The 27408-nt window shown below is 41.8% G+C and overlaps 1 protein-coding gene across 1 annotated transcript in view; it reads left to right on the forward strand.

Moving 5' to 3' along the window:
• Positions 1-27408, forward strand: part of SRGAP3 (SLIT-ROBO Rho GTPase activating protein 3) — a 301360-nt gene that overhangs the window by 235867 nt on the left and 38085 nt on the right. The window contains 3 exon segments of the mRNA XM_043982005.1: positions 5872-5974; positions 11787-11847; positions 13386-13463. Coding sequence (XP_043837940.1) covers positions 5872-5974; positions 11787-11847; positions 13386-13463 — 242 coding nt within the window.

The raw sequence follows: 27408 nt of genomic DNA on the forward strand, positions 1-27408 counted from the left end.
GTATGTGTTTATAGGACAGAGAGGAATCCACAGGAGCCCAAGCCAATAAAAGAGCTAGTCCTTTTGATGTGGGGCTAAACAGTGAACAAAGGACAGAAGCAGGTGGGGTGCCTGGGGAATGCAAGGGCATCATGCAGCTAAGATCATTGTCAGTCTTCAATAGCGTGCCACCATGAGATGCCTCCAAATTAAACAGATGCTTCAAAGCTGGCAGATACTTAGGGGGGAAAAGCATTTTGAGAATCCAGCCAATATGACAAATAGTGCTACCCAAGAGGGGGACATTGAGATTGATTTTCTCCAGACCCCATTGGCCTCCTCAGAGATTCTCCCGGAGCAGCCGTACCAGTACCCATGCCTAGAAGGCACTGGAAGTGTTGGCCTTCATGGGGGAAGCAAAGGTACTGGCCGCTAGGCTTCCCTTCTGCCCCCACTTACCGCCTTCCACCTCCCCCCAGAGACACAAGTATGTCAGTGGTAGACTCTGTCTCCAGAAACCACCAAGTGGTCTTACATTCTGTGAGTTCAGACACTGTCCCATAGAGAGAGCGAGGGAAGCCTTCTAAACAACTGGATGAAAATTGACCTGGAAGGGGATCTGGAACATGGGGAAGGAAGGTTGTTCTTTTTGCCGGGGGCATCTAGGCAGGACAATCAGGAGTCCTCTTTAGGACTAACCCAGGCAGCTTCTCTCTCTGGTCCAGGAGCTTGGAAACATTAAAATGACTTTTAGCTAAAGAAGACTGGGGGCCTCTCGGCATATGTGGGTCACTGGGTATGCAGAACAGCTCTCTAAGAACATTTTAAAACCCATTAATTGCTTCTTGACAATCCTACTTTGGCAGAAGAGAACTCCCCCCCCCCCCAGCAGCATCAAAGACAACATTTCCCAGTAAAGGTTGCAAAGAGTAAAGATGAAAGCTTCTGCCGCCTCCCAGTTCCCAGAACTCAGCAGGCATATGACTCGCTCCATATAGCAAAGTTCAGGAGAGGGTATCTGCTGCCAAACCTGTAGACCAGTCCTGAGGGGCTTGCCTTATAACCTTATACATTGTTGGTTTGGTCAGTGCTTGCCTTATAACCTTATACATTGTTGGTTTGGTCAGTGCTTTTCAACTGGAGGCCCAGAAGGCTTCATCTCCAAAATCATCTCCTTCTGACTTAGTTTGCTGGCAAGCCAGGGTAGGTCTGATAGCCATTCTAACCCACATGTAGAAACTAGTCAGTTTACAAAGACACCAGACCGACTAGAGTTGGTAACCCATCCATCAATCAGTAAACAGTTAGTAAGCTCCTCTTATGTGGGAGGCATTGTGATAAGCACTGGGGCTACAAAAAAACCCAAAAGACAGTCCCTGCCATCAAGGAGCTCACCATGTAATGTTGGGGACTTGCTAAAATGAAAAAGACAAAACCAAACCAAACCCAGTTTTTATCTGAGTTTTCAAAGAGTTGATTTAAAATCACTTTTAGACTTGAGTGATGGGAAAGCAATCCTATCTTTAGTGAGTTGACAGTAAATTATAGAACAATGAATGAATTAAACAAATATCACTTTCTAGCCCCAAATCCAGCTTTAACTTGTTTTGACCTCCCTATTTTTTCTTTCCTGTCTCTCTCTCTCTCTCTTTTTTTTTTTGCAGGGCAATGGGGGTTAAGTGACTTGTCCAGGGTCACACAGCTAGTAAGTGTTAAGTGTTAGAGGCCAGATTTGAACTCAGGGCCTCCTGAATCCAGGGCCAGTGCTTTATCCACTGTGCCACCTAGCTGCCCCCTCCTGTCTCTTTTTAAAACAAATGATCTTGAGGCCCAACAACCAGTACATGTCAGAGCAGGGACTTTGACCTTGATTTTTCGATTCTAAAGCTAAAGCATATTCTCTTATACACAGCTTCCCAATTTAGATGTAGGGCCCTGTGGAGACAGGTCACTTTGCCAGGTGCACAGGGTTTGGAGTGAAGAAGTTATGGAGTGGGAGATGAGACAGGAACAGTGAGGTTGTCGACCTCACTATTTTTCAACTCTATATGTATGGTGTTTTTTTCTATATGTATGTTTAAAAAATTCACTTTTAAAAAATGCCTAGAATGAAACTCCTCTAAGTTCAGACCTCTTTCCACAGTGCCTAGTGTGTTTATTCTAGGTGTAACAAACAAGCTTGAATAATGATTGCCGTTGATGAGCGTTTGGGAAGATTTCCACTGCCAATTCGCAAGTACACTGGTGTCTTTGCAAATGGACTAGCTTCTGTTTCTAGACCATGACAGATACAGGATTGTCCCCAAAGTCTTGATTTTTACTGCCCATGTCAAGGCTGGCCACACACAGTCAGCGCCTCAACATCTCCCCTTGTCCTGGAGTCAAATTATATTCTTCAAACTAAAATCTGGTGACTGTTGTCTGGGCTGATTCTCCTGGATACTTTTATAGGCAAAATCATGCAAAAACTCTTGTCTAATCAGAGGCATTCTTGGGGACTATGTCTTAACATGCTCACTCACTTCCATGAATCATTGTGTCTCTCCAGTGGTACTGGACCATCGTTTCCATTTTGAAAGGGGGTGCAGGACATTTCTGTAGGGCACTACTATCATCTTATCTCCTGGAGAAACTGCAGGCCAGGTCTTATGTTTTGTGTTCATTTGATCCAACTTGAGACTGAAAGGGGACATTACGCCCTGGTTTCTCTTTTTTTCCTATCTCTGTGATGCTCTCCCTCTCCCCCTCCTCTCCCTTCTCTTTCAACCCTTTTCTCTTCTCTTCCCCCTCTCCTCTTCTTCTCTCCTCTTTCCTATGTCTTTCTCTCCCTCTATCTTTTCCTCACCTTTTCCCCCTCTTCTTTACCCTCTTCTCCACTCCCTCTCCTCTCTCCTCCTTGTCCTCCTCCTCCTCTTTTTCATCTTCCTCTTCTTCTCTCTGTGTCTCTTTCTCCCTCTCTCTCTCTTTTCCCTCTCTTCCTCCTTCTTCTCCTCCTTCTCTCTCTCTCTCTCTCTCTCTCTCTCTCTCTCTCTCTCTCTCTCTCTCTGCCACTGACCAGCAGAAGAGATGGAAGACTTAGGTTGCCTCACTTTCCCTGGCTGAGCCCTTCCTCTGCTCCCCACCTTGTGTCCCATCCAGCACTCCAGTAAGTCTGTACCAATTTGATGTTGTACAAAGTTGGGACCCCTACATTTCCTTGTCAGAAATTCTACCTCAGAGGCCTCCTTCCAAAGCACCTTGACAAGAAATCAATTTGTTTGCTTTTAACTGCTCCTTAGCTTTCTTTCCAGGGGTGGACAACACAAGTAGAAAATTATCTCCTACCTCTATCCTTTGCCATATGTCTCTAGCCTCCAAAGGACTAAAAGGTTTTCCTTTTAGATGAGGCCTCTGGGCAAGCACCCTAGTTTTTTGTTGTTGTTGTTTTTTTACTCTTATATATCCAACCTGTGCATCAAAGGGGATCTGGTGATACTGGCCCTGAGTTTTCATGGAAGTCTCCATGCATGACAGAACCATTTAAAAATTCTGTGTCTCCCTACCCCCCACAAGAATCCAGTTCAGAGACCTGAAAATATTACTACTTACCATTACCACTACCTAACGTATGTGAAAGTGGACACCACTTTGAGTTGTCACCACTTCTCCATCTATGAAATGGGCATAATAGTCTCTGCCTACCTCACAGGGTTGATGTAAGGATATAACCAACTTATGAATGTGTAAATCCCTTGAAAAAGTTAGAACTTTCTTCCTTCCATTGTTCCATTGCCCCACCCTCTACCCCAACCATTGCTTCAAACAAGGCCAACATATTTGTTTTCTTCAAGTCTCACCCTGTTACAGAGTTTGGGAACCTTTGGCCTTATGCTAACTTCTTGGTATTTTCTTTTGGTCATTCTACTTAGCAACACCAAGGCAGACAGATAATTGATAGTCCCCCCCCCCCCAGCCCCCACCAAAGGCCACTTTAACAAAAAATGACAGATGGACTTATTGCACCAAGATACTGCAGATTGGTGTTGGGCTTGGAAGAATCTTGCCTCTTGTGTTCTTCTCAACCTTTTTAGTTCCCTCTTTAGACTTTTTCCATGTAAAACTGACCCTTTCAGTCCTTGTTTTTATAATGGTTGTAGCTAGCTGTTTTGAATGTCAGCTATGTCTTCCCATGCATGTCCTGCCTGGGACCAGCAACATTTGCTCTCTGGTATCTGGGAGAGAATTAATTGGGTTTCTTAAGTCTGCTGGGCATTTTGTTGCAGTAAGCCAACAAGTGCCCTGGTAGCAAGGAAGAAACCATGCTTGTCTATGGGACTGCCCCATGACTGCCCCAGCAGAAGCCCAAGTTTGCATGTTTGTGAATCTTTGCCATCTCTAACTGTGTGACCTTGGGCAAGTCACTTCCCTTTCTGGCTATTAGTCTCCTCAGCTATAAAATAGAAGGTGAGTATTCCTTCCAGTTCTATAATTCTATATTTTACCCCCAGAGAGGAGCCCCAATATTGCTTCCAAATTATTATTCAAGCCCTAGACTGGCTTTTGACTTTGAGCATCTGGATTAAATTCTCATTTCTGCCATGTACTACCTGTGTGACTTTGGCCAAGTGTCTAAATCTCTTGAGGCCTCAGTTTCTTCATCTGTAAAATGACGGGCTGGACTAGAATTCAGAGGTGTCAAACTCATGGCCTATGGCCTAGAACAGGTAAAACTCCCTAGTGATGCCTGAGCCAGATTAAAATATAATTTTGGAAATTTTGAATAAAATACAACATAGATAATGTTAATTTTTTGTTTTCTTAGTCAATCTATGGCTTACAGGGATCATCTTCTATTTGAGTCTGACACCCCTGGACTAGCTTCCACCTTTAAAACTGTGACCCTTTTTCTTGGTTGGTGGGAACTCTTCCTAATCTCAAACAGAATATTCCAGGAAAATAGCCACATTGAGTCAGGTCACCCTCAGTAATAAAAGATGAGCAAATAGAAACCCACAGGTATATGCATGTTAAGCGACCTTGGAAACGTGTCCAGTGTCTGTGGCTATTTCACTGTTTCTGGTGAATCGTGTTGGTGTTCTTCCCTGATTTGATTGCTCTAGTCTGTGGAAGAGTAGAGCTCAGGAATAGGCAACTCAAACCAAAGCAAGACACTTTCAGTCTAGCTGACAGACTAATGGGCTAGAGTTAGTTCTGTTTATTTCCCATTCGAGTAATAATTCCCTTTTTAAAAAAAAAAATCTAAATCAAGTGATAGCTCCTCCTCAGACCTCAGCTTCTCCATCTGTAAAATGGGGACAATTACCTGGTTCATAGCAGGCCTGGTACGATAAGATTAATCCAGTGCATCTGAAATGCCAAGAGGCATTAGGAAGATAACTTTACTGGAATCGAACATTGAATTTCAGCCCCCAAAATGGAAATTACCCTTTATGGTCATCTTTGAAAGTCTCTTGCTTTCTCAGGCTATCAGATTACAGTCTCTCCTAATTCCTTCTCCATCTTGTCAGCATTTCAGGATGGCAAACTCCTGATTGATAAGGCAGTGGTCCTTGGGATATGACGTTATTGTTTTTTTCGTCTTCGATGGTCATGATTTAAGCATGTATTTCAGTGACATGCTCATGTTTCTTTAATAGTTTAATGCTAAAAACTACTTAACATGGTGGGCAACCAAGATCCATTTAAGTATAGTCATACACTTCTGAAGGCTTACAGATGGAGTGCCGTAAACAGAAGCCCTGGGACTCAAGGACGGTGGGGGTGTATTCCTGTACCCTGTCTACACCCCCCTACCTCCCCAAGCACCTCACTGGCCGTGAGTTCTCAGAGTTTTTCCAGTTGCCTGTTCACGTTGGTTGTTTTGTTGATTTCTTTTGTTCCGTTTTCCCCTAGGCCCCCATGTCTTCCCCCTAAACCACAGAAAATGAGGAGACCTAGGCCTCTCTCAGTGTATAATCATAAACTCTTTAACGGCCGTATGGAAACGTTCATTAAGGTACTTGCTGGGGAACCTGAAGAGTTTGTGAATGCTCCAGATGTAATGGCGGCCTCCCTCTTTCCTGCTACTCGTTCACCCTAATGGCCAAGCCTCTTCTTGTTACAGACTTCATCCATTGCCTCGGCCATGCCTTTTCTGTGTGTAGGCCTTGGCCTTGGTCTGCTCTGGGTCTCAGTAAAAGTTGCTGATCTAAGCCATTGTGTCCTCTGAGTTCCTTCCCCTAGTCCTATGCACTATTAAGGGTGGGGCAGGAATAAGATGGTAAAAGGGAGAAGAGCTCATAAAGGCAGAAAGTGAGTGAAAGTCCCCAATGGAACCTAAGTGGAAATGAAATGCTGGCACATGAATCTCAGTCAGCCATATCTTATCACAGCAGCCAGGGAAGCCCTGGATGTGGGGGATATAGTTAAAGGAACACCCTGATGTTACCTTCTATCCTATTTCTCTAGACTAAGATGACTGATTTACTGAGAGAAACAGAAAGAAAATCCCCGAGGATCATCTAAAAAAAAAAAAACTAATAAAAAACTTGGCATGATACCAGAGGACGAAAGCATATTCTATATTTATTAGTTTCTCCTCTGAACAACCTCCCTCTTACAGTTTATTCCTCTTGTGCTCTTTTCCCCCACAAGAAGAGTTAGAGTTGGAGTATACTCTTTGGAGTCACAGGTTATAATTCTTTTTACAACCAGTAATAACAATAATAATAATAGTAACAGCTCTCCTGTATGCCACACTTAAGGGTTTGCAAAATGCTTTACATCTATCATCTCATGTAACACCCACTTGAAATAACAAAATGAAAAATAAATCCCACATATCTCCATTGAATTCGCTTTCTCTTTTGCTGGCAGGAGTAACAGAAAGCTGTCCTAGTTGTAACACCTTAAGGTGGATGGCAGAACCCTTTTGGGAAGAGACATTGATGTTTAGCAGGTGGGGGAAGAGAGAGAAAAGAGAGTAGCTGAGGAAGAAAATAGTTATTCTCGGCATTACTTAAGGAGAAAAAAAAAATTAGCCCAGCTGCTTGGTTTGAGAGCCAAATGCTGTCTACTTGACAGATACCATCTACAGAAAATGAAACACTTAGGTGTCTGGAGAAGTTGCTGTTTCCCGTAAGAGCTCTCAATCCTGCCTGAGTAAAACCCGGCCTCCTCTGCTGCAAGCATTTCTCCTAGCAGGGATTTCAAAGGAGGGGGAGTGGCATATGTTGTAATGAGCAAATGTCGCCAACTCCAGTTGCCTTTCCCGGAGGCGGGGGTGGCGGTACAGAACAGGGCCACTGTGGGGATCAGTCAGTAGGGTGTGGCCCAAGGTTACCAGGAAGATCCCATCAACAAAACAGAATCGTGAGAGGTCTTTGGATGGTAACCTTTGTGTGCTTGGTATTGGGAAAGAAGAGGTAGGTAAGAGGATTTTCAGGTGAAACTGATGTTTGAGAGGGACAAGAACTGGCAAAGATTGGGAGGGACTGTTCTATATTTGGAGGTAATATATTACCATGAGAGGTTTTCCTAGAAAGTAAGTATTCATCCTTCTGAATTAAGGAGAGAGTTATATTTGAGAGGAGTCCCATGGTGAAGGATATAGCATTCCTGGAAAAGATGGAACCCTGTTTTAGATTTAGTTCTTTTTTTCCTCCAGCCTTGTCTTTCACTTTTCCTCCATCCGCAAATAGCTTCTTTAAAACAACAACAAGAGGGGCAGCTAGGTGGCACAGTGGATAAAGCACTAGTCCTGGAGTCAGGAGGACCTGAGTTCAAATCTGACCTCAGACACTTAACACTTACTAGCTGTGTGACCCTGGGCAAGTCACTTCACCCCAATTGCCTCACCAAAAAAAAACAAAAACAAAAACAAAAAAAAACCCAACAACAACAAGAACAACAACAACAACAAAAGGTCTCTTCCAGTATTTGTCATGTTAGATCTTTGTATTAGTCAATAGATCACTTACTAAATAGACATTTTTTGAGTTCCCACTATGTGTAAAAAAATTCTGCTAGGTGTTACAAAGGTTGAAAGGAGAAAGAAGCTTATAGCCTAACTTGGAGCCAAACCGTACACATATGAAAAAGATTATCATGCAAGGCATTTTATGATTAGTATGCATATGCAAAGAGTCTGGTGACTGTCTAAGGTAGAGAGGAGAAGGGAAGGCATTGCAGACTAAAAAAAAAATGGCATAGACAAGAGTATGGAGAGAAGATCTAGGTCTCAACACATGTTGAGTTCTTTTAAAATGGCTGATCAGCTCACCATGGGACTCCTCTCAAATACAATTCTCTCCTTTTTCTAATATATCAAATGGTGACAGATAGTTCTTCTTTGAAGGTGTATTTAATTTTCAGAAATAATACAACATCATCCAAGGAAACCATTTGAGGTTCAAAACAAGATATGATGTTAAAGTTATAAGCTTGATTTTCTTGTTTAGCTAATAAAGTGGCTCTGGAGACATTTTCCAAGGAGTTCATACAGTGTTTTGAGCAATGTCATTGTCATTGAAATAAATCTTTAGAGTCCCCAGGTAACTACTTTATAGAGTAATAGTCTTATGAAGACTCACAATGAAATGTTTGTTCAATAATCCATTTCATTACTTAATAATTGTACCTTATTTTATATATTTCAAAAGATTAAAATATAATAAAATGCACTTAACCCTAAAACTATTCTGAACATAATTTAATCACTCTCTAATGATTCAGAAATCTCCCAGTAGAACTTTACAGAAGTAAATAAGTTTCCTTAGTTTTGAAATGTCACATTCATGAAAGGTTATTTAGTATAGCATCAGCACAGGTAACTAATGATCCTGCTGGTTTGAAGGAAAAGCAATTCCCTAGATAACAAGCATTGAGTAAACAACAACAGAATTTGTCACATCAAGTGATAAAACTCTACCTTGTAGTTGCAAGCACAGGTATTTTCAGAATTCCATTTGTTATTTCAGACTGAGAAAAATGTGACTCTCTGCTCTAGTGTTGGATGAGAATCTAATTTTCTAACAGGAAATCTAGCTTTGTGAGAAAACCTCAATATTTTGAGATTTTAAGAAACTGCTACAAAAGATCATTTTTTGGCCATGCTGTGTTTTTGTAACTAAGAGCAAACATGAATATAATAGTGGTGCCACTTAGTGGAGAATTCTAGTGGGTGAAACCCTTGATAAAAGAGTTTTCTATAGTTTGCTTTATAGATAGTTTTCCAGCACACTATCCCCATCTTCTTGAAAAGCTTTAACGAGATAGTTTTGTTCCCACTAATCTCCAGGGGCCAAGGTGAATCCCTGAGCATGCAGTGCCCTAGTTTGTATAAAACACATGCCATCAGACAACAATAATTAAAACAAAAGCTATACTTCTTCTCTAATAGTTCAAAATTCATATGGACTAATTGGATGAAAGAGATGGCCAGATATTGGACAAAGGTTCAAATGGAAAATTTGTCCAAGTGGCTTAATGTCACCGAGTTAATAAATATTTGTTAAGTGTTTACTATATGCCAGACACTGTGCTAAGTGCTGAAATGAGGGGAATACAAGGAAATCCAAAAGCATTCCATGCTCTTAAGGAGATCACACTCTAAAGGCTAAGATAAACATGAAAATAACTAGATATATGCAACATAATATACAGAGTAGATGGAATGTAATTTCTGGGTGGTTACTGAAATACAAAACACCTCATAGTAAGATGGCTTCATCTTTGGTGTCATGGAAAAAACACTATCCTCAAAATCTGAAATCTTGGGTTCAAATCTGGGCTCTGCTACCATGTTACCTTGTAAAAATCATTTTACCTCATGGGCCTCAGTTTCCTCATGTGTAAAATGATTGGGTTGGTTCAGATGACACCTAAGGCCCCTTTTATCTCTAAATCAATGATCTTGTGACTCCAAAGATTTCCAGTATACTCCTCTCCCTCAACCTCCATCAAGGCATATTTCATTCAAAGTGACATTGGGAAGGTAATTCATTTTATGAGTAATAAGAGATTAATTTGTGAAGGAATCTCTGAGGAAGAACCATGTAGAAGTGTGAGGATCACCATCATAAAGGCTCTGTTCCTGCCTTTGGATGAGCCAAAGAGGTTCCAGAGTCCCCTTGGCCTGAGGCTCCAGGTTGGGTGAGAGAAACAGACATGTTAGAATTCTGATCTGAGGCATGTGGCAAGTGACAGGAGCCCCATTGGTCACCAAGGCTGAGGGCTGGGGTGGGATCCACCTGGCCAGTCCCTCCTTGGGTCTGACTTTGACCTTTCTTGGCTGCCATTACATCTGAGCTCTCATGTTCTCTGAAGGATCTGCTTACTCTAACGGATCCCATTCTTGCGTAATCTTTTCTTTTTCTCCTGCTCTGCTGCTTGTTTTGGTTATCAGAGGAAGAAGAAATGCTCGAGCCAGGAACCAGGTATTTACTAGACAGGCCTTTCATTCCACTCAGTTTGAGGGGAATGGTTGGGGTTTCCCCTTGTCCCAGATAACGTCTTCCAGAACAAAACCCCGCATTCCCTTGACCAATTGGCCAATAGTCTCTTCCTCTCCGCTTCTGCACTGAGAATCAATGAGGGAAGAATTACCTAGAGGGTTAGGTGAAAAAGTCAAAAATCCAAGTAAGCTGTCTCCCTGTTGTGAGGCATGCCATGTACTCCATACTTATTATGTTTCCTTATTTTTTAAGTGAGCTAATGAGTATTTCATTTTTTGCTTTACATGACTTTGAGCAAGTCACTTCCCCTCTCAAGGCCTCAATTTCTTCCTCTGTATGATGAGAAGGTTGATCTCCATGATCTCAAAGGCCCTTTTGACTATAGCATTACATAATTCTGTAACTGACAGGCTTTGGAAAGCTTTTTTAAAATCTTTTAGTAATGTTACAACTCATGGTCAGCAACCAGCTTATGTCTCTCATTAGCCTGAGGGGGTGGTTAATGTTGGATGTCAACTGAACCATGAAAAAAAATCCATCTCTTACCCAGATCCTGGGGTATGAAAAATTTTGCATTAAAGGTCAATCTGGAAAGAGGAAATTGAAGACAGTCACACCTCAGATGGATATTTTAGGGCCATGTGGTTCACCCTGAACATTTGTTGAATGTTACTCAGGCAATGAACATTAGCTGTAGCATTTGTTCCTTTCAAGAGAATGTCAGAATGCTTAGATTATTTAAAAATAAGCCTCAGTACCTCAGGCTCTCACTGCCTGCTGGGCCAGCTTTAAGTGGCCTTTGTCCTCAACCTGTGCTCTTTCTGACCTAATGGTCCCAGAAGAGGAGCTGGGTTCCTAGCCCCTGGAGTCCAGAGCTAGAATGGGGCAGTTTGGAAGTGAGACCATGAATGTCCTCCACTCTAGAATAGCTTTGGTTTCCATATCTACTGTGCCTCTGAAGTGTTGGGAATCTCCCATCTCCTCTACACCCTACCTTTTGAGAGGACCCAAACCTATCCCATCCTCCCATCCCCTACCAAACAGGGAGGGTTGGCCACCAAGAGTGCCTTGAGCTCATCCTTTAGGAAAAGGAGGCTACAGCTTCAAGAACCGTGGCTTGTCTCTCAGCTGGATACTGAGACAGAGCATTTCTCCTACACTAGAGTAGCCATGCCTTTTCCTGCATAATCGATCACTACTCATCATTTCCAACCTGCTCATGAAGATGACATGGTGGGGCAGCTCCTTGCTTAGCTTCTCACTAACTTGGGGGCGGTGCTCATCTTTCATCTGGAGCTCACACCTGTGCTTGATATTGCATCCAGATGTTTTATAAATCAAACCAAGTGAAAAAGGTCTTAATTCTTTCTTAAGGATTCAGGGCAGGCTATACCACTGGTGGTGGAAAGCTGCATCCGCTATATCAATTTATACGGTAAGCCCTTGGCAACACCATCACCTTTATCTGGGTGGGGTGGGTGGTGGAAAGATCTCAGCTTCCCTGGTTTCCTCCTAACTGGTCGAAAGTCACTCTGGAGTATCTGCTCAGGTTCTCTCTGTGTGGATGCTTTCTAGGGGAGGGGAGGGAAAGAGTGGAAGGGGAAAGAAAGCGAAGTAAGAAGGGAAGAAAGAAGGAAGGGGATGGGGTGTCCGTACCTCCCCCTCTCCAAACATTTTTTAATTGTCTACCATTACTTTATTTTGTTCATAAAAGTATTTTATTATTTTCTAGTTACATGTAGAGATAGTTTTCAACATTTGTTTTTATAAGATTTCTAGTTTTAAATTTTTCTCCCTCCCTCCCCCCCTCCCCAAGACAGCAAGTCATGTGATATAGGTTATAGAGGTACAGTCACATTAAACGTATTTCTGCATTAGTCATGCTGTGAAAGAAAATCAGAGCAAAAGGGAAAAGCCTCAAAAAAGAAAAAAAATAGAAATAGTATGGTTCAATCTGCATCTAGATTCCACAGTTCTTTTTTTTCTGGATTTGGCCTCTCCAAACATTTTAAGCCCTTACTTGATTTACTGTTCAAATCAGTTGACCAGTTGTTGGTGCTAGGCATCATTTGATCGACCCCTTCCTCCATAAATTTTTATTGGGCACCTACTGAGTACTCAGGAACTGTCTGAAATGTAAAAGCAAATAAGACAAGGTCTCAGCTCCCCAAGAAATTATAGCGCAGGAGAGGAAATAAGACATATGTTTTATATTGACCCTATCTTGTCAAAGAGTAGCCTCCTATTTGAACTCATTTTAACAATTGGCCCTATGTAGATACAGATTTTGTGTAGGCCTTTTTCTCCCAGCTGCATGTTCATAGACTTGAATTCAAGCTGAGATGCCTGGAGATGAGGCAGTAAGTTAACTAAGGCAGGGTGTTGGGGGCTTTGCTCCAGGGTACTGAATTTAGAAGGTGTTGACAGCACTTTCAGTTCTTCTGCAGCCTAGAAAAAGTAGAGTCTAGCACCTATTTAACAAGAATAATTAAAATGGCAAGTTGAGGTAAACTGGCCTGTCTCCTTCACATAAGCTTCCCTAGCCAGAGTCTTGAGCTAGGGTGTCGTGAGGACTCTGCCTCCTTCCACACTGATCAGCCAAAGCAGTGACTTCATATTTCCTTCTCTGAGTGTTGTTTGTGGCACTTGCTTGGGTATGAAGGATCCTAATTATGTTTCTGAGAAGATATGGAAATTATAGCCAAAAAAATCCATTTTTATTCCCCACTCCTTTCCATTACAGAAGTTTAGTTTGAAAGCTTCTGGCTCATGGCCACTTTGCTCTGGAATGGCATTTTCTTTGCTAGTTGTTTGCTAGTCAGACCTGGTGTTTTTAGTTCCTAACCCATCCCCCATCCTTTGTTAGGAATGATGCAATGCAAGGTTGGGTCTACGGATAGGGAAGGAGCATGGGGGAAGGGAATCATTAATGCGTTCAGTGTTCTGATGATCTCATATTTTCTGCTTTACCAGGTCTCCAGCAGCAAGGTATCTTTCGAGTGCCTGGATCGCAGGTCGAAGTCAATGACATTAAAAATTCCTTTGAGAGAGGTATGAATGGCCATCGAATTCTGCTGGAGCGAGTTCTGAACCTTTCACAGGTGGCAAGTTGAGGGGGGAAAGAGATGGTCAGGAAAGGGCGGGTATGACTTTGCAAAGGGTTTGCACTTTTCCAGGTGAGTCTACATTCTGGGCTGCTATGCCAGGGGTCTTTGGCAAGGCTGTGAGACACTGAATTCTGTCTGAAACAGAAATCCATTCTGGTAAACCTTTAAAAGCACTTAGATTACACATCCATCCTCTTCCACAGTATTTGCATTATAATAAGCCTTTTATCTCTAATTGTGGGATCAAAAGGCTTTGTTTTTCCCTGCTGGAATCCTTGAGCAGGGAAAAGAGAGTTTGGAACACAAAGAGGCATCCCATCATCCTCTCCTCTCTCCCCACATCCTGCCCCTCAGTCATACCAGACCTGACCCCAGTCATGTGAGAAAACTTCCTTTAGTCATTTTGATACATTAGCGGGCAGAGGGTAAGATGGGGTGGAATCAGAAGGGGCAGCTTTTGGTCTCTCCTCTCAGCTCCCTTCCTTCCCTAGAGAGCATGGACTGAATTTGCTCAATTTCAACTGCTGCCAGCCTCTTTCCAGTAGTCCCTGAGGGCAAATGGGCAGTTGTGTCAGAACCATCTGTTTCTTCTAGCGCCCACTCCAGGACCCCAGAGCCCTCTTTACCTGGTTGTAAACAGGTGTTCCCAAAGATCCATTTCCCTATTTCCCTCTCTTTCTCCCCAAATTACACCTCCTCCCTTCTCTGCTTGAGCACAGGACAGATCTCTTCTCTTTCAGTCACCTGCAGAGAGTGTACTGTGCTTGTTCTGCCAATGATATGTAACAGCTGCTGCGGAGGACAAAGTGTGAACAGGTCTTCCTCCTAGAGGAGAAGGTGAAAGGGCTGGAGGAGCCTATCTGTCCTCTCTAGATTTATCAGGGAAGCATAGAACTCTTTGAAAGAATAAAAGATGTGCTTCAAAGAGAAAGCAAAGAAAATGGGCATTACAAGGTGGAGGAGAACCCTGAGGGGAGTCAAGAGGTTGAAAGATGGAAGGGTGGGGGATGGAGAAGAGGATGAAGGACCACTACCCATTTGGAGCTCTTGTGATTAGTCTGAGGCTTTTCCCATAGAGGGGAGCACTGGAACCTCTGAGGATTAAGGAGCTCTCTTCTTGTCCTCCAGCCAAGGAAGATGTAGGTCCCCAGGTGTTTTCAAAAGAGAGGTCAACCAGATACTTATCAGAATAAAAGGTGGCAAGTAGTGATGGCAACTCCCACTTTGGGGTTTATAGGTAGTTATTTGTCAACCTTAATTGAAAAATAAGAGATAAACTCTCTTTCTAAAATATGTATCCAGGGCCTGACAGAAAACCTTAAGTGGTATCAACCTCCTTCTCCCCCCCCCCCCCAACTACTACCCATTCCTGGTGACTCTTGTGTGGGTAAATAATAACGTCAGAAGGAATTTAGAAAGCATTTGTATGGATTGGATTATATGGTCTTGGGTATTGTGGGGACCAATTTTTAACTGGGGAGTGTTAGCTAAGCAGCTCGCGGCAATATTGGGGCAAGGAAGGAGACTGGCAGCCTCCCTCAAAACAGAACAGGATTTATTTTAACAAGAACGAACTTAAAAAAAAAACAACCCACAAACAGGATCAGTAGGATCAAAGGAAAGGAAATAAAATGGGGAAAGGGAAATTATACAACCTCAAAAGATACCACCGCCCAGGAATCAGCTGAGAATACGCTGAGAATACGCAGCAGAACTCCGGTCGTTCCAGTGTCCTGCTAGAATGCCCAATTCTCCTCCCCCAATCCCAGAAAAACCACACACAGCTCCAGCCAATGGGATGGCCGCTCTGACAGTCACATGACTGCCCTCACTAGGCTTCCAATCATTATAATTTTGCCAGGCCCATGTAGGCGTCGTCGAGTGGTGATGACGTGAGGTGCTAGTGCCCTGGCAACGGCTACAACTATTGGGTGGAGCACCTTGCCATTTGCAGAGCCCCAGGGGGGTGCGCACCAAGGCATAAAAACCTCAAATAACAATTAATTCTTTTTTTTTTTTTTTTTTTTTTTGCGGGGCAATGGGGGTTAAGTGACTTGCCCAGGGTCACACAGCTAGTAAGTGTCAAGTGTCTGAGGCCGGATTTGAACTCAGGTACTCCTGAATCCAGGGCCAGTGCCTTAACCACTGCGCCATCTAGCTGCCCCACAATTAATTCTTTACAGTATTAAGTTGAAACTGGAGAGTTTAGGGGCACAGGTGGTGTTTTTAATCATGGTTATTGATTGTAGGGTCTTCAGAAGAGGAAGGCAGATTTTTAGAGGTAAAGTGATTAAGAAAGTGGTGTCTGAAAACAGGATTTGGATTTCAAGAGGAGTGGTGTCGAACTCAAATAGAAACAGATCCCAGTAGGCTACACATAGACTTAGAAAACCACAAATGAACATTATCTTTGTTGTATTTTGTCAACATTTCCTAATTACATTTTAATCTGGTTGCCGGCAGCATTATTGCTGATTGCTTGTGGCAATGAGCCTCAAGTCTGACACTTCTCTTTGAGAACATCATTTAGTTAATCAGCAACGATTTATTAAGTCCCTAGGTGCCAGGCACTGTGCTAGGTGGTGGGAATAGAAATACAAAGAGTGGAACATATTTTACCCTCGAGGAGTTTACATTTTATTGGAAGAAATAGTAAGACCAGCTATAAGTCTATACAAAATAAATATAAAGAGAAAAGAGGTAGGTTAGTTAGGAGGAGGGCATTAGCATTTGGGAGGATCAGGAAAGGCTTCTACATGAATGTAGAAGCTATGTCTTAAAGGAAGGGAGGTATCGTAGTTTAAGATGTAGGAGAAAGAATGGAGAATGGTAAAATATGTTAAACTAGTCTTGTAGTTTGAACTGAAACAGAAGGAGGAGAAAACTACCTATTTCTATGTGCCAAGACTCATACTATCACAGATGATATGGAGGAAAAATGCAGGAAGAATATCAGTAGAGACGATGAGTAATTTATAGGAAACAATATTGAAGAAGAGACCTACCCATCAATCTTATCGTCTTTGATCCTTACCTACAAATGGCAGAGCATGGGAAATAGACAAAAGATGAATTAGAGAGGTTCAAACAGAAGTGTGAAAATTTGACCCCATAGGTATATCGAGACTTGATGGGATGGAACCCATGACTGGAATACAACTATTAAAGGGAATAGACTTTATTTAAAAGGATCAGAATGGACAAATGGATGCTAGAGTAGCACCATTTATTATGAAGATATAACTCATCCAGAAAGCAGGACTTAACCCTCATTGCCCTGCAAAAAACAAAACAAAAACAAAAACAAAAAAAACCCCCACAAAAATAAAACCAGAAAGCAGGAAGGGAAAGCATGGCGGTAGGTAGCATTTAAGTGGGCATCAACAAAAGGAGAAAAAGACACAACATTGTCTTAAGTGTATGCAACAGAGCACCTGGATAAAAGGAAGAACTGTGTGATGAGTATTGAAAATAGGTTAGAATAAAAAAAAAAGAAAATAGGTTAGAATACTGATATGAAGATGTCATATAGTGATGGTAGAACACTTCATTATCCAAACATCTGTGAAACTCTCTCTTGGAAAAAGGCAGACTAGGTGATGAATTCTTGATTCACCTTAATGGTGATTTTCCCTTTTTTAAAAGGGGGACATGACAACTGGAATGTGAACTAGATTCTGACCAAAAACTGAGATAACCATGTCATCCTAGAATTCATAATAGAAAAGGAGTGGAAAATCAAACTTAGTCTGACTTATACCCTAGATTTGGGCAGAATGAATACAAAAGGTTCTGAGACTGTATGCGTGGTATTGCCTGCCCTAAAATTCTAGAGAGTAACTCAAACCAAGATGGGTAGGAAACTCTCAAGAATGACATTCTAATGACAAAATGACACATTTGATTTGGAAGAAAAGGGGGCACCATATAAAAGAGAATGATGTGGATGGAAGCCAGAGCGGATAACTGAATATGAATACAAAGCAGCAGGTAAATATTAGCTGCTATTATTATTGTTGTTGTTATTGTAGCACATCTTATAAGCATAGAGTCTGAATAAGCTGTGGATGACTAGAGTTGTCCCTGTATTATTTAATAGTTTTGTTAATGACTTTAATAAAAATATGGAAAGCATACTATCAAGTTTGTAGATGGCACAAAGCTGAGAGGCCTAGCTGGATGACATAGTCAAAAGTTGGAAGATTTAAATAAGTTAGATCAGGGGAAGCTAGTTGGCTCAGTGGATAGAGCACTGGCCCTGGATTCAGGAGGACCTGAATTCAGATCCGGCCTCAGACACTTGACACTGACTAGCTGTGTGACCCTGGGGAAGTTACTTAACCCCAATTGCCTTGCCCAAATAGATAGATAGATAGATAGATAGATAGATAGATAGATAGATAGATAGATAGATAGATAGATAGATAGATAGATAGATAGATGAATGAATAAGTGAATGAATAAGATCAATGGTTCATATATAATAGGAAGAAATAGGATCGGAACAAATTCTTACATACTTGGGTTCAAAAAATCAACTTCACAAATATAAGATAGTAGAAGCATGGTTGAATAACATTTCCTCTTAGTGGTTTGCATGCCAATGGTGTGATAAAATGGCCAAAAAGCAAAGTCATCTTTTGCTACATTAAGAGGCATACTTTCAGAACGAAGGAGGTAATGACCTGGGCCAGATCACATCTAAGTTCCATATTTCAAGAAGGATGTAGATAAATTAGAGAGGGGTGACAATGATGGAGAAGGGCCTCAGGGTAATGACATATGAGAATCAAGTAAAAGAACTACAGATATTTAGTCTGGAGAAGACTTGTTGGGGTAGCTGTCTTTAGTATCTGAAAGTCTGTCATGTAAACAAGAAATTAAAACTTGTCATTTAAGAGATGAAAATTTGGCTTGGCCCTGGAAAGGCAGATTTTAGATAGATGGAAAGAACTTCCTGATAATTAAAAGTATCTTAAAGTGGAATAACCTGTCTTGGGAGACAGTGACATCCGCCTTATTGGAGGTCTCCATCTGGGGGCTGAATTATGAGGATGTTATTATAGAAGCAGTTTCTTCTGTTTGACTGAGTGACCCTATAGTCTTTTCCACCTCTAAGATTTGGGGTTTATCGGATTCAGTGGTTCTCCATATTCTCTTTTTTTGGCTGGGGGGGGGCAATGAAGGTTAAATAATTTGCCCAGGGTCACACAGCTAGTTAGTGTCAAGTGTCTGAGGCTGGATTTGAACTCAAGTCCGCTTGAATCCAGGGCCTGTGCTTTATCTACTGTGCCACCCAGCTGCCCCTCTGTATTCCCTTTTTGAAATCTTTCTCCTTAGCCTGGCCTGTATCTTTCTTCCCTACTGTGTGGTGCTAATTCAATCAACTCTTCTTGACTGTCCACACGGCCTAGAATTATGCCACCTCAGGTAGTTAGGATGCCTATAGGACTGGGGCTAGGAGTGGGGAACAGCTGCTTAGGTTGCTGAAGCACCACTCAGGTGATGCTGGTGGCACAGGAGGGAAGTCAGGATAAGGAGTGGCACAATCAAGAGAAGAGTGAGTTTTAGCCTTAGACTTGGATCCAGAATCTTTGTCTCTTATTATGTGCAAGAGTAAGTGTGGATGGGTGTGTGAGGAGGATTGAGCTGAATGTGGCATTAAGGAAACTGTCAACACTTGCTGATTATAGATCGTGGAGAACAGAAGAAAAGAACTGTAAACATTTGGCTTGACTGCATAAAAGTAATAGTAATTGAAGTTATTCATGTGAACTGCTAATTATTTATGTCTAATTATCATGCAGTGCAATAGTAATTATGTATATCATTCAATATGTTAGATCAACTTTGTTATAAATTTTATTTGATGAAAAGACTAAAGGATTTGGACATGTCCAGTTTTCATTGTTAATTGTATGGTAATGGGTCATGACTTTGAAGCATTAAAGGAAATCATTTTTATATTTTGTAGAGTTTCAGGGTTTTTGCAGGGTTACAATGTCCCCTAGAGTCCTTCCCTTTTTTTAGTTAAGTCTGTTAACCATGGAACATACGGAGGCTTCCCTAAGATTTGTCCTCAGATAACCTTAAGGTTCCTAAGATGACATGTCAAGACTCAGCCTACCCAAGACCAGATCTACCTTGGTTGCTTTTCTCAGCTCTCCTGTTCTTGGCACGTTAATTCTCCTAATTCACAGGATTTAGGGCTGGGAGGGTCCTTAGAGATGATGTAGTCCAACCTCTTCATTTTATACATGAAGAAAGTGAGGGTCAGAGAGATTAATTTGTCCAGGGTCTCAAGTGCAATGTGCTACCTTTAAAGCAGGACTACTTCTTCTTCTTCTTCTTCTTCTTCTTCTTCTTCTTCTTCTTCTTCTTCTTCTTCTTCTTCTCCTTCTCCTTCTCCTTCTCCTCCTTCTCCTTCTCCTTCTCCTTCTCCTTCTCCTTCTCCTTCTCCTTCTCCTTCTCCTTCTCCTTCTCCTTCTCCTTCTCCTTCTCCTTCTCCTCCTCCTTCTCCTTCTCCTCCTCCTCCTCCTCCTCCTCCTCCTCCTCCTCCTCCTCCTCCTTCTCTTCCTCCTCTTCCTCCTCTTCCTCCTCTTCCTCCTCCTCCTGCTCTTCTTCTTCTTCCTCCTCTTCTTCCTTTTCCTCTTCTTCTTCTTCCTCTTCTTCAGTAATATACCTTTTTATTTATAGTTTTGGTTCCAATTTTTATCCCTCCCTCCTCCCTGAGGCAGTAAGTAATCAGATATAGGTTATGTATATTTATAATTATGTAACATATTACCATATTAGTAATTTTGTACAAGAAAACTTGAATAAAAGAAAAAATGAAAGAAAGTGAAAAATAGCATGCTTTAGTCTGTGCTCCATCAATATCAGTTCTTTCTTTGGAGGTGGATAGTATGTTTAATCAATAGTCCTTTGGGATTGTCTTGGATCATTGTATTGTTGAAAATGGTTAAGTCATTCACAGTTCTTCATCAAACAGTATTGCTGTCACTGTGCACGATGTTCTTTTGGTTCTGCTCAGTTCATACAAGTCTTTCCAGGCCTTTCTGAAATCATCCTGTTTATCATTTCTTATAGCACAATCATATCCCATCACCATCATATAGCACAGCTTGTTTAGCCATTCTCCAATTGATGGGCTTGCCTTTGATTTCCAATTCTTAGCCACCACAAAAAGCTCTTAAAGCAGTGCTTCTTAAGCTTTTTGTGTGTTATGGGCAGACCCCTTTGGAGGTCTGCTGAAGCCTATGGACGGACCCCTTCTCAGAATACTGTTTTTTTTAAATAATTGAAGGATATGCAAAATGTTAGCAAGAGGTTAGTGAAAATATAGGGGTGATTTTTTTTTCCTTTCTGAGTTCATGGACCCCCTGAAATCTATCCATGGATTCTTTGGGAATCTGTGGAATCCAGGTAAAGAATTCTTGCTCTAGAGAGAGTGGGTTCCCCCTCATTGGAGGTCTTCACAACAGCTAGATGTCCTACAGCTACTTGTCAGCTGTATTTAATGAGCACTCTTTTTCACGTATAGCTTAGACTTGATCGCTGCTGAGATCTGTTCCAACTACAGAATTCTGCGATTATATGATTTATAGCCAATAATAATAACAATAACAGTGTGCTCACATTTACTTAGTATTTTAAGGTGTACAGAGTTTTTTTATCTCATTTGTTCCTCACAACAACCTTGTGAGGGAGGCGCTATTATTCTTCCTATTTTATAGGTGAGGAAACTGAGGCTCAGATATATTAACTGGTTTGACTGTGTTCATGCAGCAAGTATCTTACTTAGCCAGACTTCAAACCCAAGTCTCTCCTAATTCTACTTCTAAAGCTTTAACTATTCCTCAATGCCATTAGGGATCTTTTCCATTTTACCCCCTGTGTAATTCACATACTGTAAACCACCAGGCTAAATGTTGTACTTTGGGCATCTTGACTTCCATGTCTTTCCAACTTCCTGACATACTCCAAGTCACGGGCATCTAGCTTGTAACTGGCAGATAAGCCATAAAGATATAAGATACCCCAAACCCCATTTGCTTGAGCCACAGGGTCTTAGATTACAGTGAATTCAGAGGTCATATATTCCAGAGGTTCTTAAACTTTTTGATCTCAGAACCCCTTTACACTCTCGAAATTTATTGAGGATCCCTTTCAAGAAAGAGCTTTTGTTTATATGGATTATATCTATTAATATTTATCATAGTAGAAATTAAGGGGGCAGGTAGATGGCATAGTGGATAGAATTCAGGGCCTGGAGTCAGGAAGACTCATCTTCCTGAGTTCAAATCTGGCCTCAGACACTAATAAGGTATGTGACCCTGGGGGCAGCTAGGTGGCACAGTGGATAAAGCACTGGCCCTAGATTCAGAAGGACCTGAGTTCAAATATGGCCTCAGACACTTGACATACGTGTGACCTAGCTGTGTGACCCTGGCCAAGTCACTTAACCCTCATTGCCCTGCAAAAAAAAATAAGGTATATGACCCTGGACAAGTCATTTTACCCTGTTTGCCTCAGTTTCCTCATCTGTAAAATGAACTAGAGAAAGAAATGACTAATCACTTGTATCTTTGCTAAGAAAACCCCAAATGGGCTCATGAAGAGCTGTACATGAGTGAAAGATGACTGAACAGCAACAACAAAGAAATGAAAGCATCTTTTGTTTTGAAAATGGTTTTCATCTTGAGGATCCTCTGAAAGGGTCTTGGGAACTCCTGGGAGTCCCTAGATCACACTTTGAGAATGACTGACAACCTCTCATCCCCATGTAACAAGCCCTTCTAGAGCAGTTCTGAGAGTTAGTTTTTCATCTGAGTACTGTTTGAGCACTCCCAGTGATGGGGAGCTCCCTCCACAGTCCAGTCCAGAGATCATTTTGTTTCTTACCCTGGCAGTTATCCCTTGTACTCCTCTCCTTTGGCAGAATCGTTTTCCAAGGCCAGCCTAGCCTCCCTGTAGTGATGCTGAAGAATTTTGAATGGTTCCCCAGTTTATAATAAACCAAAGCAAGTCCCAAACACAGTCCATTTGACTGGGTCAGGTTCATAAAACCTTGGCTGTGACATTCTTTCCAAGACTAGTCCTATCCCATGAGCTGGTTCTGCCTTCTTGCCCTCCTGCTTAGGGTACCCAGTGTATAGGGTGCTGGGCCCAGAGGCAGGAAGATCTGAGTTCAAATTTGGCCTCAGATGCTTACTAGCTATGGGACTCTGAGCAAAGCAGTTAGCCTCTGTCTGCCTCAGTTTCCCCCACTATTAAGTGGGAATAATAATAGCACTTACCTCAAATAGTTGTAATAAGGATCAAATGAAACATTTGTAAAGGGCTTGGCACAGTGCCTGGTGCTTACTTGGCACTTAATTAATGCTTGTTCCCTTCCTTGCCTTCTTTTCCCCAGTTGTTCCTTATCACCTCAAATATTCCTCGCCTACTTCAAGCTATTCCTGTCTATCCTTGACCGGTTGCTACACTGGCTGGTCCCTTTCTTGCTTTCTAAGAATGACCTCCCAGAATTTCTCTTTTAGGAAAATGTGCCTCTTTCCTTTGTGGGTGAGAGTCAAGTCCCAATCCCCACTCCTGCTACTCTCTGCTCCTCAGCACTTGCCCAACAAACAGTCTGGTAAGTTTTGCTCATTATGCTTTCTAACCCTCCAGGACACAGCCATCCTATCTCTTCTCCAGCTTTCAGCTTCCTTCTGATTCCAAGTTTCCTATTTTGGATCACCTCTAGTGGTACCATCTCCCTGGCAACCAGATGGTCTTAGCATGTCTCTGTATCTCTCTCCCCCGGCCGCCGCCACCACCACCACTCTTCACATCCCACACATTCTAGCTTGTGACTAAATTCTCCCCAAACCAGCACGCTCTGTTTCCCTGGTAATTGTTTGGTGTTTAAATCCTCCACTTGAAGCTCTTAACGATGCTAACTCTTCAACCCTTTTTAGAAGAAATTATGATCTTGCTCCTTTTTTCCTCCAATCTAGAAGTGGTTCCTTCCAACTTTGTAGATGAGGCCATTGGCAAGAAGCACCGTTTTCCCTTTTTTCCAGTGCTTCTCAAAGTGAACAAAGATTCCACACCAAGTGAGAGGCTTATTGTTTCTCACTCTGGTTGGTTCCTCTGCGGGGAAGGTTAGAAGAGTTGAGTTTTAACACCAGCTCTGCCACTAACTTGTTCTATAACTGTAGGCAGATTATGGCTCTGTCAGAGACTCAGTTTCCTCCTCTGTAAAAGAAGGTTGAATGAAATGATTTCTAAGGCCCCCCTTCATCTCAGTATGTCTTTTATTCTCCCTAAATACATTGATTACTTTACTTCTTCCATCAGTCTTAAACTTTAAAAAATTCTAGAAAACCATCATATTTCATAAAGAAGTAGCCTAAAGAAGGAAACTTAGTTAAATTACAGGCAGACGAGACAATGGAGTACTTACTGTCTTCAATTTCTTCTTCAATAAAAGGAGTTTGAAAGAGATAATCTGTAATCATCTCAATAAGTCTTTGATTCTCTCAATATGTCTTTTTACAATGGTTAATTTACTGCTACCTTTAGTCTTAAACTTAAAAAAAAATATTTCTAGGAGAATCACCATACAATTTGCTAGCAGAATTAAGAAGAAATCTAAAGTAAATGATTATGGAAATGTGAATTGACACTTGAATAGTAATTTGCTTTCCAATCTGCCATGAAAGAGATCACTGGTTTTGTTTTTCACAATTCAACCATCTCTGTGCCCCACATTTCCATCTGTTTTTTCGTCCTTCGTAGTTGTTAGATAAAGCTACCTCTGAGGGTAGTACAAATAAAAAGTGATCTATCTATCTATCTATCTATCTATCTATCTATCTATCTATCTATCTATCTATCTATCATCTGTCATCTAGCTATCATCTATCTATCTCTTATCTATCTGTCATCTATCATCCATCTATCTATCTGTCTGTCTGTCTATCATCTGCATATCTATCTATCTATCAATCATCTATCTCTCTGGATATGCAGATATCTATCTGTCATCTCTTTTAGGTTTTTAAGGTGTTTTATATCCATTATTTTCTTACATAGCTCATCAGTCGGTTCAAGTATTTATTTAGCTTTTAGTATATGCCAGTCTAAGGTGTGATGCCCCAGGAATATGAACTAAAGTAAAAATAGGTACTTGTCCTCAAGGTGCTTCCATTCTAATGGGAGAGGCAACATACAAATAACTATGTATATATAATTTACCATATATGTGTGGGTGGGTGGGTGCTCTGTATTGGACTAGGTTCAGTGGGGAATGGGAAAGAAGTTTGGGATCCAGCCCTCTTCCATAAGGAAATTGCCACCTGGTTGAGGAGAAAAGAGTCACATGCTTAAAACAGTTAAAGAACAATGTTAGAGAGTTGTATACTCAGATGCCAAATTATGGAGTACAACAGGAATAAAGAGAGAAACAGGCAGACAGACAGAAAAGCAGGGAGCACATTCCATGGTTTGGGAGATGAAGGGATATGGAAGTGAGAAGATAGCACATAGTAGGTGCCATATAAATGCTTAGCCCCTTTTCCCTTTGGATTATAGTATATTTTTAAGAAATACTAGACGTTTTTAAACTTTAACAAATCAAACTATAGCTTACAATTTTGATGAGAAATAGGACATATTTGTGGCACACAGTTAATGCTTAATAAATGTTTATTGACTACAGTGCAAGGCAGGATATGCTAAATGCCCAAAGAGAGATACCGACTCATTAGGCTACAGTAGGGATGCAAGAGGAAAGAAAACACAATCCTCCCCAGACCTTTCCCCAAACCAGAGGTTGATCAGGGAGGACTTTCTCAGTTACTTACACCCTACTGTGAATGAGTTTGTTACTACAGCTTTAGATAATGGGGATCAGCTACTCTGGGCTGGGGGGGGAGAGACTGCAGAGATTGGAGCAGTCAAAAGAGGGAGGGACAACAGACATGAACTTGACTTCTTCCATCTAATGGCTTAAGGAATGTCTGCTGTCTATTGGGCAACTGAGCTGTTATCATACGCATGCAGAAACCATGTGTGAGGCACCTGCCCTGGGTCACACGCTAGGCTGGTGATGGGGATACTAAGGCAAACATGAAATAGCCCCTCCTGGAGACTTTACTGTTTTATGTGGATAGAACAACACGAACACAGCTGACTGAAAATATAGGCAAAATAAAGTATTTTCTGGGAGAGAGGGTGCTAGCAGCCAGGGGAGGGGTCAGAGGGTAAGGTTTAGGTGGACCACAGAGGAGTGTAACAGGCATAACCTTCATGCAGTGATGTGACCAAGGCACTATGAGATCGGGGATGAGCAAGGGCAAGTTATAAGGGCAAGGGGAACCCTATTGCTTGCTGAGTGTGGCCTCTGAGCCAGGCAGCTCTTTCTGAGCAGCGCCTGAGTCCACTGCCCACACTGCCTTTCCTTAGTTCTGCTTCTCTTCCTTGGTTGGGGTTTGGCCATATCAGACTTTTTACCCTTGACCTTAAAAACCTCTGCTTGCATTAGCTGGTTAGAAAACCTCGACGAGGCCTGAAATCTCATCTTTGGAGTGTCGCCCCTGGAGAATGCCTCTCTCACAGGGGAATTGCATGACTTTGGCCTCTCAAGGCTGAGGCACTTTTGCAAAAACCTGAAAGTTGAGGAATATAGGAAAGAAAGTTGAATTTATTTCCTTTCCGGCTGTTGCCTCTCCTAGGTGAATGGGGCACAAGTTAAAAACATAAGTAAATATTTCTAAGAGATGAGTGATAACTCAGTTTCCTCATCACTCTCAAGGGTATAATGCCAGGGGATAATGGGTGGGAAATAATTCATGTGCCTTGTTCCTTAAAGCTGCCCCTTTCTAATTGGGCAGAAAGGTACAGAGGCTAGAATATTGACCTTGGAGTCAGGAAGGCCTGGATTTGAATCCTGTCTCTGACTCTTATTAACTGGGTGGCCCTGGGCAAATCACTGACCATCTCTGAGTCTGTTTTCTTATCTGTAGAATGGGGATTCTAATGCTTGTAGTACCTGCCTCAGAGGGCTGCAGTAAACCTCAAACGAAATAATATTTGTAACTTTGCAAACCTTAAAACATTATGCAAATATTAGTCATTATTAATCTAATTGGAGAATAATGATTCTAAAGTTTGGGAGCAGGGCTTTAAAGGAACCATCCCCATCTTACCTTCTCACCTTTAGGAACAACTGTATTTTCCTAGAACCCTGTTCTAATGCAGGGCTTCTTAAACTTTTTCTACTTGTGGTCCCTTTTGGAACTAGGAATTTTTACTCAACCCCAGGTATATAGGTATATAAAATAGGTATACATAACCTTTTACTGTTGCCAAGTTTTTCACGACCCCCCATATTCGGTTACTTGACCCCATATGGGGTTGCGACCCATAGTTTAAGAAGCTTTGGTCTATTGAAATAAAACTGGATCAGTGGCTTCAGAAACTTCCTAGTTGTGTGATCCTGGGCAAGTCATTTAGGTTTTGTTTGTTTCAGTTTCCCCATGTGTAAAGTGGGGATAATAATAGCGTCTACCTCTTGGGGTTGTTGTGAGGTTAAAATGGTGTAAAATTTGTAAGACTCATTGCAAATCTCAATGCCCCACATAAATGCTAGTAGCTGTTGTTGTTGTTCTTTTTGTTATCACTCTGTGAACCACTTCAGGAAATAGTTGGAGGCCTCACTTCCTCCCCTCCTCCTAGTCCATAATGACTTTAGGGGTGGTCCATCCCAGTGTGATGATGCTTAATGGAAGAGCCTATTAAGTTAGGACATGCTGAGGAAACATGGGGAAAGTTCCTATCCCACGTGCTGCTTTTCTGATCAGCCCTGGGCTGGGGGTCATCTCTTCTAGCTAATTGAACAG

Source organism: Dromiciops gliroides, chromosome 1, assembly GCF_019393635.1.
Source record: "Dromiciops gliroides isolate mDroGli1 chromosome 1, mDroGli1.pri, whole genome shotgun sequence".
Taxonomy (NCBI): Eukaryota; Metazoa; Chordata; class Mammalia; order Microbiotheria; family Microbiotheriidae; genus Dromiciops; species Dromiciops gliroides.